This window comes from Phoxinus phoxinus (assembly GCF_949152265.1).
Source record: "Phoxinus phoxinus genome assembly, chromosome: 21".
Classification (NCBI taxonomy): domain Eukaryota; kingdom Metazoa; phylum Chordata; class Actinopteri; order Cypriniformes; family Leuciscidae; genus Phoxinus; species Phoxinus phoxinus.
The window spans coordinates 16,635,790-16,650,524 of NC_136896.1; the positions used below are offsets into that span (position 1 = coordinate 16,635,790).

General features: G+C 38.4%; 1 protein-coding gene across 1 annotated transcript in view; it reads right to left on the reverse strand.

Annotated features, from left to right (window-relative positions):
- The window catches only part of shisa9a (shisa family member 9a), a 39,639-nt gene extending 25,676 nt beyond the window's left edge, over nucleotides 1-13,963 (reverse strand). The window contains exons 1-2 of the mRNA XM_079595754.1: nucleotides 13,160-13,963; nucleotides 11,827-11,933 (exon numbers count right to left, since the gene is read on the reverse strand). Of these exons, the coding sequence (XP_079451880.1) occupies nucleotides 11,827-11,933; nucleotides 13,160-13,671 (619 nt within the window). The 5' untranslated portion in view covers nucleotides 13,672-13,963. The remainder of the gene's footprint in view (nucleotides 1-11,826; nucleotides 11,934-13,159) is intronic.
- Nucleotides 13,964-14,735: the final 772 nt, after the last annotated feature.

Genomic DNA, 14,735 nt, shown 5'->3' on the forward strand with positions numbered 1-14,735 from the left:
TAAGTTGACACAGCTGCTTCAGATACGTTCACGCTGTAGGCGTTCCCAAAGCGTCATCGACACATCGTCTCGTTCCCTTTCTCAGGGAACTATGGTTACATACGTAACCTGAGACGTTTTATCATCACAGGAATAAATTACATTTTAAAACAGAAAACAAGTATTTTAAATTGTAATAATATTTCACAATATTACTGTTTTTATTGTATTTTTTTATTAAATAAATGCAGCCTGGGTGAGAATAAAGACCTCTTTCAAAAACATCAAACAATCTTGCAGAACGGCAGTGTACAACACAATATGGAAGAAAAGACTATTGCAACTTCTGCGTCGTGTCAACTTTCACTTTTCCGCTATAAGTTAGGCCAGTGGTTCTTAACTGGTGGGTCACAACCCAAAAACTGGATACAGCACGTGTTCGACATGCTCTCATTCATTTCTTGTCATGTTCTTTATTCCCTTTTGGTATTTTTAAAAAGAAGTAGGACAGGAAACAAGCACAACAACTTAGGGGATATCCTAACCAATAGCAGATCGAGACTCGACCCTGATCGCAGGTCTGTTCTGAAAGAAACATTTAATTCATCAATCTATACAATTGTGCATATTTAGGACAGCAAAAATAAACAGGCTTTTAAAAAGGAAAAGAAAATGCTTGATATATCTATTGTTCCCAATGTCAAAGGCTGTGCATATACAATCAAACTCGGCGCATGATTTTAGTGCAAATTAATTTGTCACCTCGTAAAATCAGCAGCCAAATGAAACATATGCCAATAAGGTTGCCTGGCATGCTCTCATCCTCGAGAAACAAGAACAAAACCTATGTAAAGAAAAAGAAAAACAAGACAATCTTAGGCAACTGTGGGTTCAAGGAAAAAAGGATTTTGGGGTTTACTATTATACACTACTGTTCAAAAGTTTGGGGTCGATTTTTTTAAGTCCCTTATGCTCACCAAGACTGCATTTCATCAAAAATACAGTAAAAACAGTCATATTCATCCATTCTCCATTCTCATACTCACACACCAGACACAGTCATTCTACTCTCACTCATACCAGTTTTTGTTATTCCAATTCCCTATCCTTGCATGTCTTTAGTACCTGGAGCAAAAAGCACGCTGACACGGAGAGAACATGCAAACTCCACACAGAAAGGCCTCGTGGCTCAGATTACTACCCATTGAGCCAATGCCACCCAAAACAGTAATATTGTGAAATATTATTATTGTTTAAAATAACTCATTTCTATTTTAAATGCTATTTATTTCTGAATTTACAGCATCATTACTCCAGTCTTCAGTGTCACATGATCCTTGAGAAATCATTCTAACAAGCTGATTTGGTGCTAAAGAAACATTTTTATTATTACTATCAATGTTGAAAACGAAATATGTTTGTGGAAACTGATCTATTTCTTTCAGCATTTTAAAAAAAAAATCACATTACTACATTATACTACATTACTATACTGATATATTAACTACACAATAATTGATTTGAAGGGAAATTATTTATTTACTTATGCACAGTTTTAATACTTTGGTGTTGGGTGGCCACATTTGTGCGCCTAATTTAAAATCCGAGTCCTGAAGCGAAACCAGTTGAGAGCCACTGAGTTATACTGATTGAATGCATAATAATACAGCTATAATGATCTTTGTTTAACTTATTATGCTCATGAGACGACTGACTCTCTCTCTCTCTCTCTCTCTCTCTCTCTCTCTCTCTCTCTCTCTCTCTCTCTCTCTCTCTCTCTCTCTCTCACACACACACACACACACACACACACACACGCGAACCTATTAACAGCACTGATTCAAACCGCCGATCATCAGATCCATCCACCGTAACACCTGTTGTACAATTAATGCCAGTCATTGCCTTTGGGGGAAATTTGCCATCACTATAAAATCGGAATAACATTGTAAGTCTGTCTCTGTTGCTCATTATAAATTCTAACCTGAGTCCTGCCCCTGCTGTCTGGGATTTCATTTAATGAAGGAGAATTTAATCATAAACACATTCTCATTTTCACTGTGGTGTTTGATGGAGTGGCACTCATCCACGATCACTGCATTAAACAGCACATTCAATTGAATCTAACGTAATCTTGCCTGTAAAACTGCATTTGGATATCCTTCCGCCCTCTTGGGGAGCTCATTATTCATTAGGGCCTCAACCGTGATGAAGAAAGCTGGCTGTCCACTTAAAGTTGTAGTTGAACAGACAGAGGACGGAAATGATTCCTGTTTCTGTCATGTCAAATGATAAACAGTCTGGAGGTGCTAAGTGTTCTGCAGAAAATACATTAATCTGTCATTTTCCCTCACATCTGCATGCTACATGAGATGAATTATGCATTGTTTTTGGGCAGCGGCGTGTTGATCTAAGGATTGGGAGCTGTGTGTTTTTTTGCAAGCATGAGCGTGTCCACCATGACAACAGACACACTCAGTCATGTAGGGAGAGGAGAGCCGCAAGGAATGATTCAAATCAATGCATACATGAATGACATCTATAGATAACAAAGGCAGTCTGGGATTGATGTGATTCAGTAGGTGCTAACAGGGGAAAAGCCCTTCCAATGGTGCTTGTTCTCATTGTGCTGTCAGCCAATGTTGGTTTTTGATTAAAAGTGTTCCGTAACAGCGGAATTCGATTCTCTTTGGTGTCATTTCAACATCTTCCATGTGTGTGTTATCTGTCTTGGATGGTGGCAGCTATCAGTTTGAAACAGGACTGTATTTTTCTCTAGGCAGATGGACATCTCGACAAAGGGTATGGTGCAGTAAAGTGAAAAAGAAAAGATGTTTTCTTCAGCTTCCCTGCTTTGCTTGACTAGCGAGTAGATCAATAGCATTCGGACAGCTTTCCTTCCCATCCATCCGTCTTTGCTTCTTTAAATCTTCCCTGCACAAAAGACTTCAGGATCAGCAAATCATATTCTTGAGGTGCTCATAAGCCACTAAGTAACTGTAAGGCTCTTGGTGTGAAGCACAATACTTGTTTATTGAGTTTTAAGATCTATTGCAATACTGAACACTTTGGTCAATATCAAATAAGAAAAGGCAGGTAAAGAAAAGGTAAAATCTTTGAAAAAGAAGGAAAAATGTATGAAACACACATGCCAAGTACAGATGTACTGCTTGTGTGCATGCTTTTTTATATGGTTTTGAGAAAGTCAGTTGCTTTCGGTAATGGACATACAAGCGTTCACGAAAGAGTTACGTGGTTTTCTAAGAGCCGTCTATTCTCACCTAAGTATGGAAGCTTGTTTCCGTCACAGAGTGAAAAATAAAAAAGATAATTGCGACTTTTTATCTTGCAATTCTGACTTTTTTTCTCACAATTGCGTGATATAAAGTCACAATTGCAGATTATAAAGTCAGAATTCTGTGATATTAAGTCGCAATTGTGCGTTATTAAGTCAGAATTGCGTGATATATAGTCGCAATTGCGTGTTATAAAGTTAGAATTATTAGATATAAACTCGCAATTGCGAGAGAAATACTTAAGATTCTGACTTTATAATACGCAATTGGGAGATATAAAGTCAGAATTGCATGATATAAAGTCGCAATTGCGTGTTATAAAGTTAGAATTGTGAGATATAAACTATTCTGAGGTGAAAAAAGGAAGTTTTTTTCCTTAGAGTTGGACGTTATAACTCGCAATTGCGAGTTTATATCTCACAATTCTGAGAAAAGATGTCAGAATTGTGATATAAACTCGCAATTATGTGTAATAAAGTCAGAATTGCGTGATATAAAGTCGCAATTGCGAGAAAAAAAGTTAGAATTCTGACTTTATAACACGCAATTGCGACTTTATTTCACACAATTCTGACTTTATATCTCACAATTCTGAGAAATAAAGTCAGAATTGCGAGATGTAAACTTGGAATTGTGAGATAAAAAGTCGCAATTATTTTAAAAATGTTTTATTCTGTGGCGGAAACAATCTTCCATACCTAAGCTTGCGCTACGCCTACGTCACAAATCGGGTCAGAGGTCACCCTTCTGCTGGAACCCGACTCTCTTGTGAACGTGCGTATGGCCGTTGCTAGAAGCCAGTAATTATGAAGTTTTAAATATAGATATAGTTAAAGCATTCACAACATTGTTTTCATTATTCATGCATCGCCTATAGCTTGTTGTGTTCAGAACGACTTGATAGTCTGGTAGTCTGTAAACCTTAGTCGTTTAGTGTATGATACCAAGTTTTCTCTGTAACCATTTACAAAGTTGCCAAGTATATGATGACTAGTGTTTCATCTGTCAATCTGTTCAGATTTTAAAAGTCGTGTAGATTTTTTGGGGAGTCACAACACATTGCATTTTACAACCTGAATGTTGGTAGCACCACATGATTTTGCAGTCAAAAGTTTGAAATAGTACTAAGCAGTGAACCACCCCCAACTACCACCAAAATCTTAATTAATTTTAATACCAAAATTAAAAAAATATGCTGATCAGAGAAGAGGAGTATTCAAATCACTGTTTGTGTGAGATGGATTTTTAATGCATTTAAAAAAAGATTCAATAGGATAAAAGATGAACATCACATCATTGACCCATTTACGAGACCGTATAAAGCTCAAAAGAAGCAACCTATTTACTGTAACATTTAGAATCATTCCAAAATGTAGTATTGTGAGCAATGCTTTCAATTTAGACCTTATACCAACCACATGCTACACAATTGTAGCCCTGTTTTTCCACTCTCTGACAGTTGATGAAGATTGCTGACAAAAAAATCCAAAATCCGAGGCAAAATAGTGCATGATTGCTATGTTTGAATTATCAAAGTCACGGTCTGAGGGAAGCGCTGATGCCGAGAGATATTTAGCTGGTCTGCGATCCAAGTCCAGCAGTGTGAAATGTGTTTTGACTGGAAATGACATCGGCAACAACAATAATGTACGGTCACATTCACCATAGTTCAGTGAATTTTTGCTGGCAAAATCCAGTCATTTCAGTAGACATCCACACAATAGGAAATTTAGCTTGAAACGGAAAGATTTCCCTGCACAGATTTTCCAATGGGTTCAAGTTTGCCACGCATTCACCGTGTTGACCAAAAGAAAACGAAATGATTTGAAAGTGACTTATGTGTGAGCTGTGGTTTGTACATCACTACACTATTGACAATGTGCCTTTTTTGCCCACAACATTTCACTAATGTGACCTTGCTCTACAGACTGGAAGTGCTGTGTCTGGCAAAGATTTAGGAAACGTCTTCCATTTTAATAATAAAACCATTTAGGACTTCTGCCATTTCAGGAGAATTCATTTTCCTTTTGCATTTTCTCTTGCAAAAAAAAGAAAGAATTAAACCTCACATTTATTCTTTTTTTGTCATTTTATTAGGATTGGAGCATCAAAGATTGAATTTCCTTGTGACAATGGGCAACGGGGTTCTGCATGCGAAGTAAAATTAGCCCTGGCATCAAGTAACAGACCTGTACAAGCCCCATTTCAGTGACGCACATCAGATGGCCACATGTCCCCCTTCCCCTAACGTGCTGGAAGAAATAGGCTGCCAGCCTGTCCTCTGGGTGTGAAATCAGAGCCAGTTCTCCTTGGTGGAGTTCTCTGAGTGTGGGGAGACCATGCTGACCTGAATGCAATCCCGGTGGGGGGCTTCTGCCATTGTAGCATGGCAGCAATGGTGGCTACGGTCACTGAGCCAACAGAAATATGCTGCTTGCCTCCAGGAGCGTGAACCGTGGCCCAGTAAATGGGATGGGATGGTGCCTCAGGTGGGGTGGGGTGGGGGGGGGGATGTTGCAACGAGTACACACGCTATCCTCTTACACATAGCCAACGTCCAGCGAAAGGGGAAAAAAAGGGTTGCCGAAAAGGGAGGAAAATGGCTTGCGCTGTAATTGTAATCTATAGTATTAATTATGTTATCGATGAATTTATTGTTTTAGCACTGGAAAAATAACTGCAGAAAGCACTACATGAGCACTCCAGAAATGCCAGAGATTAAGATCTTACCACAGTTATGATCTCTATTTGTGATTTGTCTCGCATCTTATGGTTATAAAACAGGACTAGCTTACAAAACTGATATTTTAGCATGCAGATCACAACTCATCATCTTGTCTAGAAATCTAAAATAACACTGTCTCCGAGCAACATTTTAGTGGTGATCCATTCCCGGATGAATGACTGGCTGTGTCCAGAAACAGAAACTGATTTCAGACAGACTTCTAAAGCAGTGTAATGGTTTAATGATCGACAACAAAATAGAGCGAGCTTAGGTGAAAACGAAGCAAATATTTAATTACTGCAATAGTAATGTCTTGCTAGAGATGAAATCAGAAGTGAAACACGTTGGTCAAAAACTTACATTTACACACAAACTGACCACCAACCGCAACTTTCAGATGTCATCTTTATTTCTTAGCTCAACTGTCACAGAATGGAAAGCACAGGATTGTGGGATATCAAAGGCAGCAAAGGATACATCTATGCTGCCTTCAAAAATCGATCAGATGAAGGTATCTCAGGAGACAGGAAGTGAAGCTAGCATTGGATTCAGACGTGCTTTGATGCCTTCCTACTTTGCAATGCATCCTACGAAAGCAGCATTTTTAAGCTTTCGGATGCAGCCAGTGTTTTTGAACGAATTCAGTGATTCACTCATAAAGGCATTCAGCTGTTTCATTACTGAATGAATTAGGGACTTTGAACGAATCACTTGACTGAGTGAGTCAATGACTTACGGGGGCAGTTGTGGCCTAATGGTTAGAGAATCTGACTTATAACTCGAAGTTCACGGGTTCAAGTCTCAGTACTGGTAGGGGAAAGTGAGTGAACAGTGCTCTCTCTTCTACTCTCATGACCTAACCTAACCCCCAATCGCTCCCCAGGCGCCGCAGCAAAAATGGCTGCCCACTGCTTCGGGTGTGTGTTCACAGTGGGTGTTTGTTCAGTAGTCGTGTACTTAGAATGGGACACCATACGGCTGCACGTCATGTCACTTTCACTTAAGCTTAAAGTATCCCTGCTTCCCAATGTGCAAACTATCAATCTTAATAATTAGATAATTCCAATCTGATTAGCCTAAGTGTGTCTCAAAGCATAGTATCTTGAAAAGAGTATGCCAAACATCCCTGGATGGTCTACTCTTTCGGTAGATTTTTGAAGTGTGGATCCGTGCACACTCTAACGGCTAATATTGCCCATTGTGCTTTAGAGGAGGATTTGGTTTAGTACTACAAACACGAATAAAACATGTTAAAAAACTCAAAATATGGCAGATGTATGAGACCGAAGTTTAGACACATGGGTTTAAGTGACTAATATTTAACATTTAAACTGATAAAAAAGTATTAGAGACGGAAATAAAAATAACAAAATACCGGAGAATGCAAAAACAACACACCCGCATTGACAAGCACTTGTGTCGGGATGTTATGAGATAGCCGCAACTTTACTTAAAAGAATACAATGTCATTTTATCGGTCATAACTTCTGGAGAAAACTAGAGCAGACACTGGTCAAAGTTAAAACTTTCTAAAACGCATATGTCGACCATAGTGTATACGTATTATCCTATACGTAGATTCCACATTCGACCACTCCAGACACGTAGGCACGCCCGCCATCTTGGAACGGTCAGCGTGTCGTCACTCACAGTAGGAATCAATGATGCTGCAACATTACACAGCTTCCAGTTGTGAAACTAAAGAGATTTCAATTCCCGAAGAAATGGCATAACCTTTCACATGTGTTTTTATATGTATTAAATCAATATTACAGCTTTTTACTATGGTACTTTTTAATGTTTTTACATTTTCTATGGTAACTTTTTAATGTCGTGTTTGCCGACGCCTTCGTCTTGTATTGTGTTAGTTTTTCAAAATCATCTGCTGAAGTCTACAGCAGATATAGATGTTCATGCATCTAACTACGGTTGCAGACACTCAGTCAACTTGCACTTGAGTGTTCACAGACCGACTTTAACCTTTCCAATATGGCAGACAACTTAGGTATAGCTGCCCATTGAAACATATGCTAATGAGGCATCAATATATATATATATATATATACATACTGTATCTATGGTGTTTACCGCCTGCATTCACGCTGTCAAATGGAGTATACTTTGAAAGGCAACGTACTCGACTGTACACATACACTAGCGTACTCGTAAACAAATATACAAAAGTATACGTTGGGCTTTATGAAAACAGTCACTTGTTGCCACTTACTGGCGTAATAATGTAAAATGCAGAAATACTTACTGTTACATTGGACATTGTATATTATACTGTTAAGTTTATTTAAGAGAATATAAGAGAAAGAATGACTCTTTATGTGCTTTAAAGTCCCCCGTTGTATATGTGGTGTTTTTAATGTGCTTTAAGACAAACCATGTGCAAATTCATGTGTCAACACCATTTCTGAGTATTTTTCAAATTAAAACTGCGGTGAACCAAAGACAGTCTCAAAAAATGGTTTGAAATCGCTGGTGTTTCTGACGTCACAAACTACCTTGTAACCAATCATGTCAACGTGTGGGCAGGCTTTAGCATATCATTAACATCTGAGCTGCTGTGAGTGAGTGGAGGCGGGACTAATTAGCATATTCATTGTTCCGCATACTAAATTAGAGTGTAGAGTTGCATTCAAGCAATTTTAAGGCATGAAGATTGTTAAAACTTTTAAATATGTAATTTTGGTGATCAAAGATTAGTTTTAAGGGATACAATTATTGACTACAGGGGACTTTAAAGGAAAATATTACATAAAGAATTGGTTTTGAATGATCGTAGAGAGTTATGCTGGCTGTGTTTGCACTTCTGTTGGTGTAAAGAATAACTTGAACTTGTCAAATGAAAACTTCAGCTTTGTTAACACTAGGATATGTGTGGCAACATTTAAAGGGTATTAGAGACATTCTCACACAACAATATTTAATAATAGCATTTCAAAGAGAGCACATATTTCATGATCAATCAACTTGCCCTGTCTATCATATAAAAGATAAGTACTTTTTAGATTTTAGTCTTTGGCTTTTATGAAAATGAAGCAGGAGTAAAGTTAAATCTAAAGTTAATCTATTTGATGGCTTAAAATTAACATGCCTCTAGACATCAAATCATCATATTTTTTGCGGTGAGAGAATCCTAGTACAAAGACACGCTTGAACTTGGTATGAACTAGGACAATTCGCTGTAAATGGACTTATTGCAAGTAGTGCCAAGGGGAAGAATAATCACATGGATGAAGAGATGTAATAGGTGAGAAATCCAATCTGTTCTTACTTTTTGTATTAAATTATAGTGAGTTTGGTACGGAAACCAGACAGGTTTTATTTCTCCCTTATCCTTCAAGTCCATACAGAACATGCAGATGTGTCATCTGCACCTGCATTATTGTAAGCAGATCTTTGTTCAGGTGTTTGCATTGGCACATAGCTCGAAAGAAATACAGCGTAATAGATTTCTGCTGTTTCTTTTGGGAAACCCCATTAAAGTAATTAGTTTGAGCTGTGGCTCTGGAAGAAAAGCTCCACTTCAGCTGCAAGGTTCAGTTGCTCAGCACACGGTGGGAGGAAATGCTTTTGTTCCTCAATTCAGGTCACTGACATGCAGACTTGAACATCCTGTAACTGTACTATGATTGAAATCACACTGGGCTTAAGTCTTCATTATTTCATGCAATGGCCAAAAAAATAAAGCTTTCTGTATTCAATACTTTTTTCTTTCTCTTTCTTCCTAAAACCACGGGTACTCTCGTAATGCCAAGCTGTGATGGTAATGGAACACAGTACTATATCCTCCAGAATCCTCGATCATTTCGGGAAAAAGGTCTCGTAATTTTGCACTTTCAGCGAGGTAACTAGACCTCTTTGATAGGATCATTCAGCACACGGTGGGTGAGCATCTGGATTGTGAGCTTCTCAGAGGAGGAATATGAAGAATACTGGATCGGTTTGTGTGAAAAAATTATTTCAGTCCATATGTGCATGAGCAAATCTGATTACGACAAGAAAATACATTAGGAACGTATAACGTTCTCAATAACACATCTAGAGTTATGAGGGGGGAATCCAGTCTTTAATCTTTACATATTTAAAATAATAACAGCAGTTAACCTTCAGCACACACAGAGTCTTTCTGTTGACTCGTGTTGAAAGAAACAGTCTCATAACTGCCATTTAAGAGTGTATGAACTTCTATTGTGCAAGATTTGTTACAAAATCGGTGAAGGGGCTGAAGAAACTTTTATCAGGAGTCTTAGCCTTTATTCTTATCTACACTCTTTGATAATTAATTCAAACAACCACATCTTTAAAGTATCTTTAAGCTTTAAAACACATCTCTATATGTTTTAATTACAAGATCTTAAGGGGTCAACCCGATAATTCAGAAATCTCTCATAGGTCGCTGGAATTACTCGCTTATGCGGTGTCTGCTCTCCTGATTTCGGTTCAAATCATTATCTCACACGGAGTAACCCGGGGGACGTTGTATTAAATCGCTCGGGTCAGAGGTTAAAAGCAGTCCAGATAATTACACTCAGGTTTATGGATTAAAAGCCAGTACTGCGAGAATAATGATCATGATCTGTGAATAAGAGGTGAGTAAAGCTGACTCTTTTGTCTATTGATGACAGAAGTAACATTGATTCCAAGGTCAAATCTGTGAGTAAAGCTTGTTCATTATTTGGTGGGACTTATATGTAATGGTTGTCTGCATGAATAAGAAACATCATACACATACTGCTAAAAATGTGTTCTATTGTGTTACTATTTTCTTTTTCAGTGTGTCTTTTCTTATTTAAAAACATTTAAGAGTCTATACGGTGCAGGTGCAGAGCAGGTGGATAAATAAAAAATAAAGCAAGAAAAAAAACCCCAGACTCGTATGAAAAGGCTCTTTCACAGCACCACTGAGGTTCTGTTTATCACATTCAAAGGACGATTCTTTATGCACCCATAAAAAAGTTTTATTTAGCACCAAAAAAGGTTGTGCTACTGCTAAATAAAAACCAAAATCCCACAAATCCAGTGCTCTTAGAACCATTTTTTTCTAACATAGTCTATATATTATTGTTTTTGTAAAAAAAAAAAAAGTTAAAAAAAAAGCAGAAAGTCGATACAGCTTTCAAACCGTTCTTATGCAGATATCGAAGCCTGAAAATAAGCATGGCAGTGAGGAAAGATTGACATTATTTTTACAATTAGATTTCCAGCTACTGACTCACTTCCATAGTGTCAACCAAAATGGATCCCTCTTAAGGGGGCTTCAATCCTCTCACTGTATTTTGTATTATTTCAACACAGATATATTTAGGGAGTAGATAACCACAGAGTGGGTGATGTAATCACTCCAGAAACAGAACAAATGAGAGTTTAAACATTTATGATGGAGCCATTCATTCGATCCCGGCGTTAAACAATGCCATGCACACAACTGCAGCGGCAGCCCACGGTAGTGACAGTAAATAGGCTTATTTCACAACAGCATTGTGCTCTAAGCATCTCCTTTTCTCTTATACTGTACATATATATATATATATATATATATATATATATATATATATATGCTAAGTATAGAATAAGAAAATCTAAAAGTGGTTTCAGAACCAACAAAGTCTTGCACCACAAGCAAAACTTTGAATACTTAATATGCGTTATATATGTATCATTTATATGTAATTCAGTACACAAGTGCGTAGAGGTATATTGAGCACTCGAGCCAGGAGAAACCATGCTTTTAGACTGTTTCAGGAGCATAAATGTAGTGCATAGTTTATGCTGAGCTCGTGGGGAAAGAGAGGAAGTAGGTTACAATCAACTTACGCATGTTGTTTGCTCTCGCTTGCACAGTGTCATAATGCTGTGTGTGCATTCCGATGGCCTCCTCATGCTGACCCTGACGGGCGCCTTGCATGACGCTCGCAACAGCTCTGTTGAAGAACAAGCAATTTATTAGCTTAGTATGCATTGAATTGCCTTGCATTGTGTGATCATTCTGTGTTTAGATATCAGAGCACAGCTGAACGGCATACAGTGATATAAAGTCGGCAGACTGACATCTATTCATTCAGTGCTATTGCTGCCGCTGTCCAGAGTGCTGATTCAAAGAGTACAGGTTTTACTGAGAGCCGCTCTTTCAGCAACCTGCACACTGTGGGCTGTGCAGCTCTCACCAGAGGTTTTGACCCACTATATCAGTAGGAACAAGAGATTTACACCTCCACCATCCAAGCTGAGTAACCAAATGGTAAAAACTGACAACCACGTTATGCAATATTGTTCAGTTCTCTTGGTTTACATGTGCAAGCTAACCATGCTTTCATGTGAATCTCTTGAGATCTGTGATTCAAGAAAGCCTTTTAAAAGAGAGCTTGCATAACACAAATCCATGAATTTAGAAACCATAATGAACATTCACAGGATTGTTTTTGCTCTAATTAGGCATGAATATGCATGGGGAGGATAGGCACAACCGTAAATGCAGAGCTATGGCAACAAACATGTTTGGCTCAAAAGCTGCAAAATATTGAGTTAGTGAGGAAATTCTTTGCCTGGAGATGTTTTTTTTACCCATTCTTGGATGGAGTAAACAATTGTCAGCCTGAGATGCCATTCACACAGAGTGCGTTTTTTTTTATTAGCTTTTAATTTTTGGTCTATGTACACACATGCATCTCATCTTTCCCTCTTTCTCTCACTTTTCTTTTTTTTGAAAACTACCCCATCTAAATTATGTATATAACATAAATATAAATTATGGCCAAAAAATGGTCACCTGCGATATGCTCCATTCAGTTTATCTAGTTGTTTTTGAATGCACCAAGTGTGAATGGCCCCTAGCCACTCACAATGGATCGTTTGTTCAAAAACAGAGAGATGCACAATGTAATTGCGCCTTGAGATGCGCAATCTTAAAAGAGAACATCTCTTAACTAGACAAAAATGTAACGCTCATGTCAACACACTCTGAAAAAGCAGCGAGATGGAAAGTCAAAGACATCGGTCTAGCTCTGTTTACATGGGGAGGGAAAACAATAAAAGCAGTGCACACTGGCACAACTGGCACACATCACACTGCTTTTATCATAAACTAATATGAATCATAATAATAATAATAATATACTTAGTCAAGCCAACATAACAATCAGTTACCTACCGAGACATGCTCTCTCTGTGAGGTCTGTGAGCCTTTTCTAGTCCAAGTTTGGTAAATATCCCGACAAGTGCCATGATTGCCACTACTCCACATATTATATATACAATCAAGTTTGTTTTATCCTTGGTTGGATCGTGTCTAGGGTCTATGGTTTTCTTAAACGGTGTCTGTCCTGTTAACCATACTGGTGTATCGTTATTTTTACATGTGCTCTGATCCAATCGAGAGTGTTTAAAAGCGCAGCAAAATCGGAAGCCACAAGTGCCGCAACAAAATAAATAATTGCCTGTTTGACAAACGAACGGCGGATCCCACTGTCCCATGACATCATAGTAACCCCGACATCTGTCTTCAGTATGTGGAGGTTCAGAAACGCTCTCCTCATCCCGGGACCCATTGGATCCTGAGAGCATTATAAAGCCCTCGAGCTGCTGCGCTTCCCCGTCCGCGCTGCACAGCAGCACCAGAACTTTCACAAAGAAGTATTCTAACAGCAAGACTGTCCATTTCATCCTGTAGTCTCCTGGGGGCTTTCTTGGAAGGACAAATTGAGACAGAGAAACGACTCACTGACAGCAGGGCATAAATCCACACGAGTGAACAAAGCCATTCGGAGAGGTTTGCATTTTCAAAAAGGTAAATTTAGACTAAAGTCCACTCTGACAGCTGCTGATCGCAATCCCAATTGTTTAGCTGATTCTTAAGTACTTTTAGCCCCCTGAAAGCACTGCGCCAACTACCCTGAAGGCTGTCTTTGTTTGTGATGATGACAGGAGAGCTGAGGCAGAACTGTGGAGCGCGCGCGCTGAGAGTGGGAGAGACAGTGCGTAAAGGGAAGGAGGAGACATGGGAGGGATTGGACACGAAAAAGTGTTCTTGTAGTAAAGAATCACAATGAAAAGTTGCCGTCTGACTTGAGTAACTGTATGCAACTTGTAAAATATTATACGTTCTTATCAGGCGCGTAAAATAACGTCTGGCTCCAGCCTAAAAATAATAATAATAAAATCGCAACATAAGTAGCCTATGCAGCTCGCAAATCAATTAAATTACGTGCAACTAGACTAAGTATGCACGAGAAAAGACCATTTAAATGCTAAAAGTTTGTGGTTTCTTTGCGCGATGCGTGGGTCTGCGCATCCCCTTTGCGAGATGCGTCTCTATAACATAATCTAATTTAAGTGTGTAATTAAGTGTATCACTGTCATTCCTCCAAACAAGTTAGACAAAATGGATAGTCTATTTGGATTTTGCAGATGTTACAGTTTCGGTGTTTAGGCTATTACGACTTTTTCCAATTGTAATTTGTACTTTGTATGCTACAGCCCCAATCTCGATCCATTTTGATTGGAAATTAGAATCCTGTTAAATGTTTTTGTTTTTCAAGTCATTGAGGTTGCTAAGTAAATTATGACAAAAGTTTAATTTATGGCTGTACATAACAGATGAGCCCACTTAGCAATTCCTTTGTAGCATACAACGTCTTCCAATAAAAATAGAAACAATTCAACTTTGTATAGCCTAGTCAGGCCTCTATGGATATGCAATGCTCTTGTCTTGACTATATAAATATGCC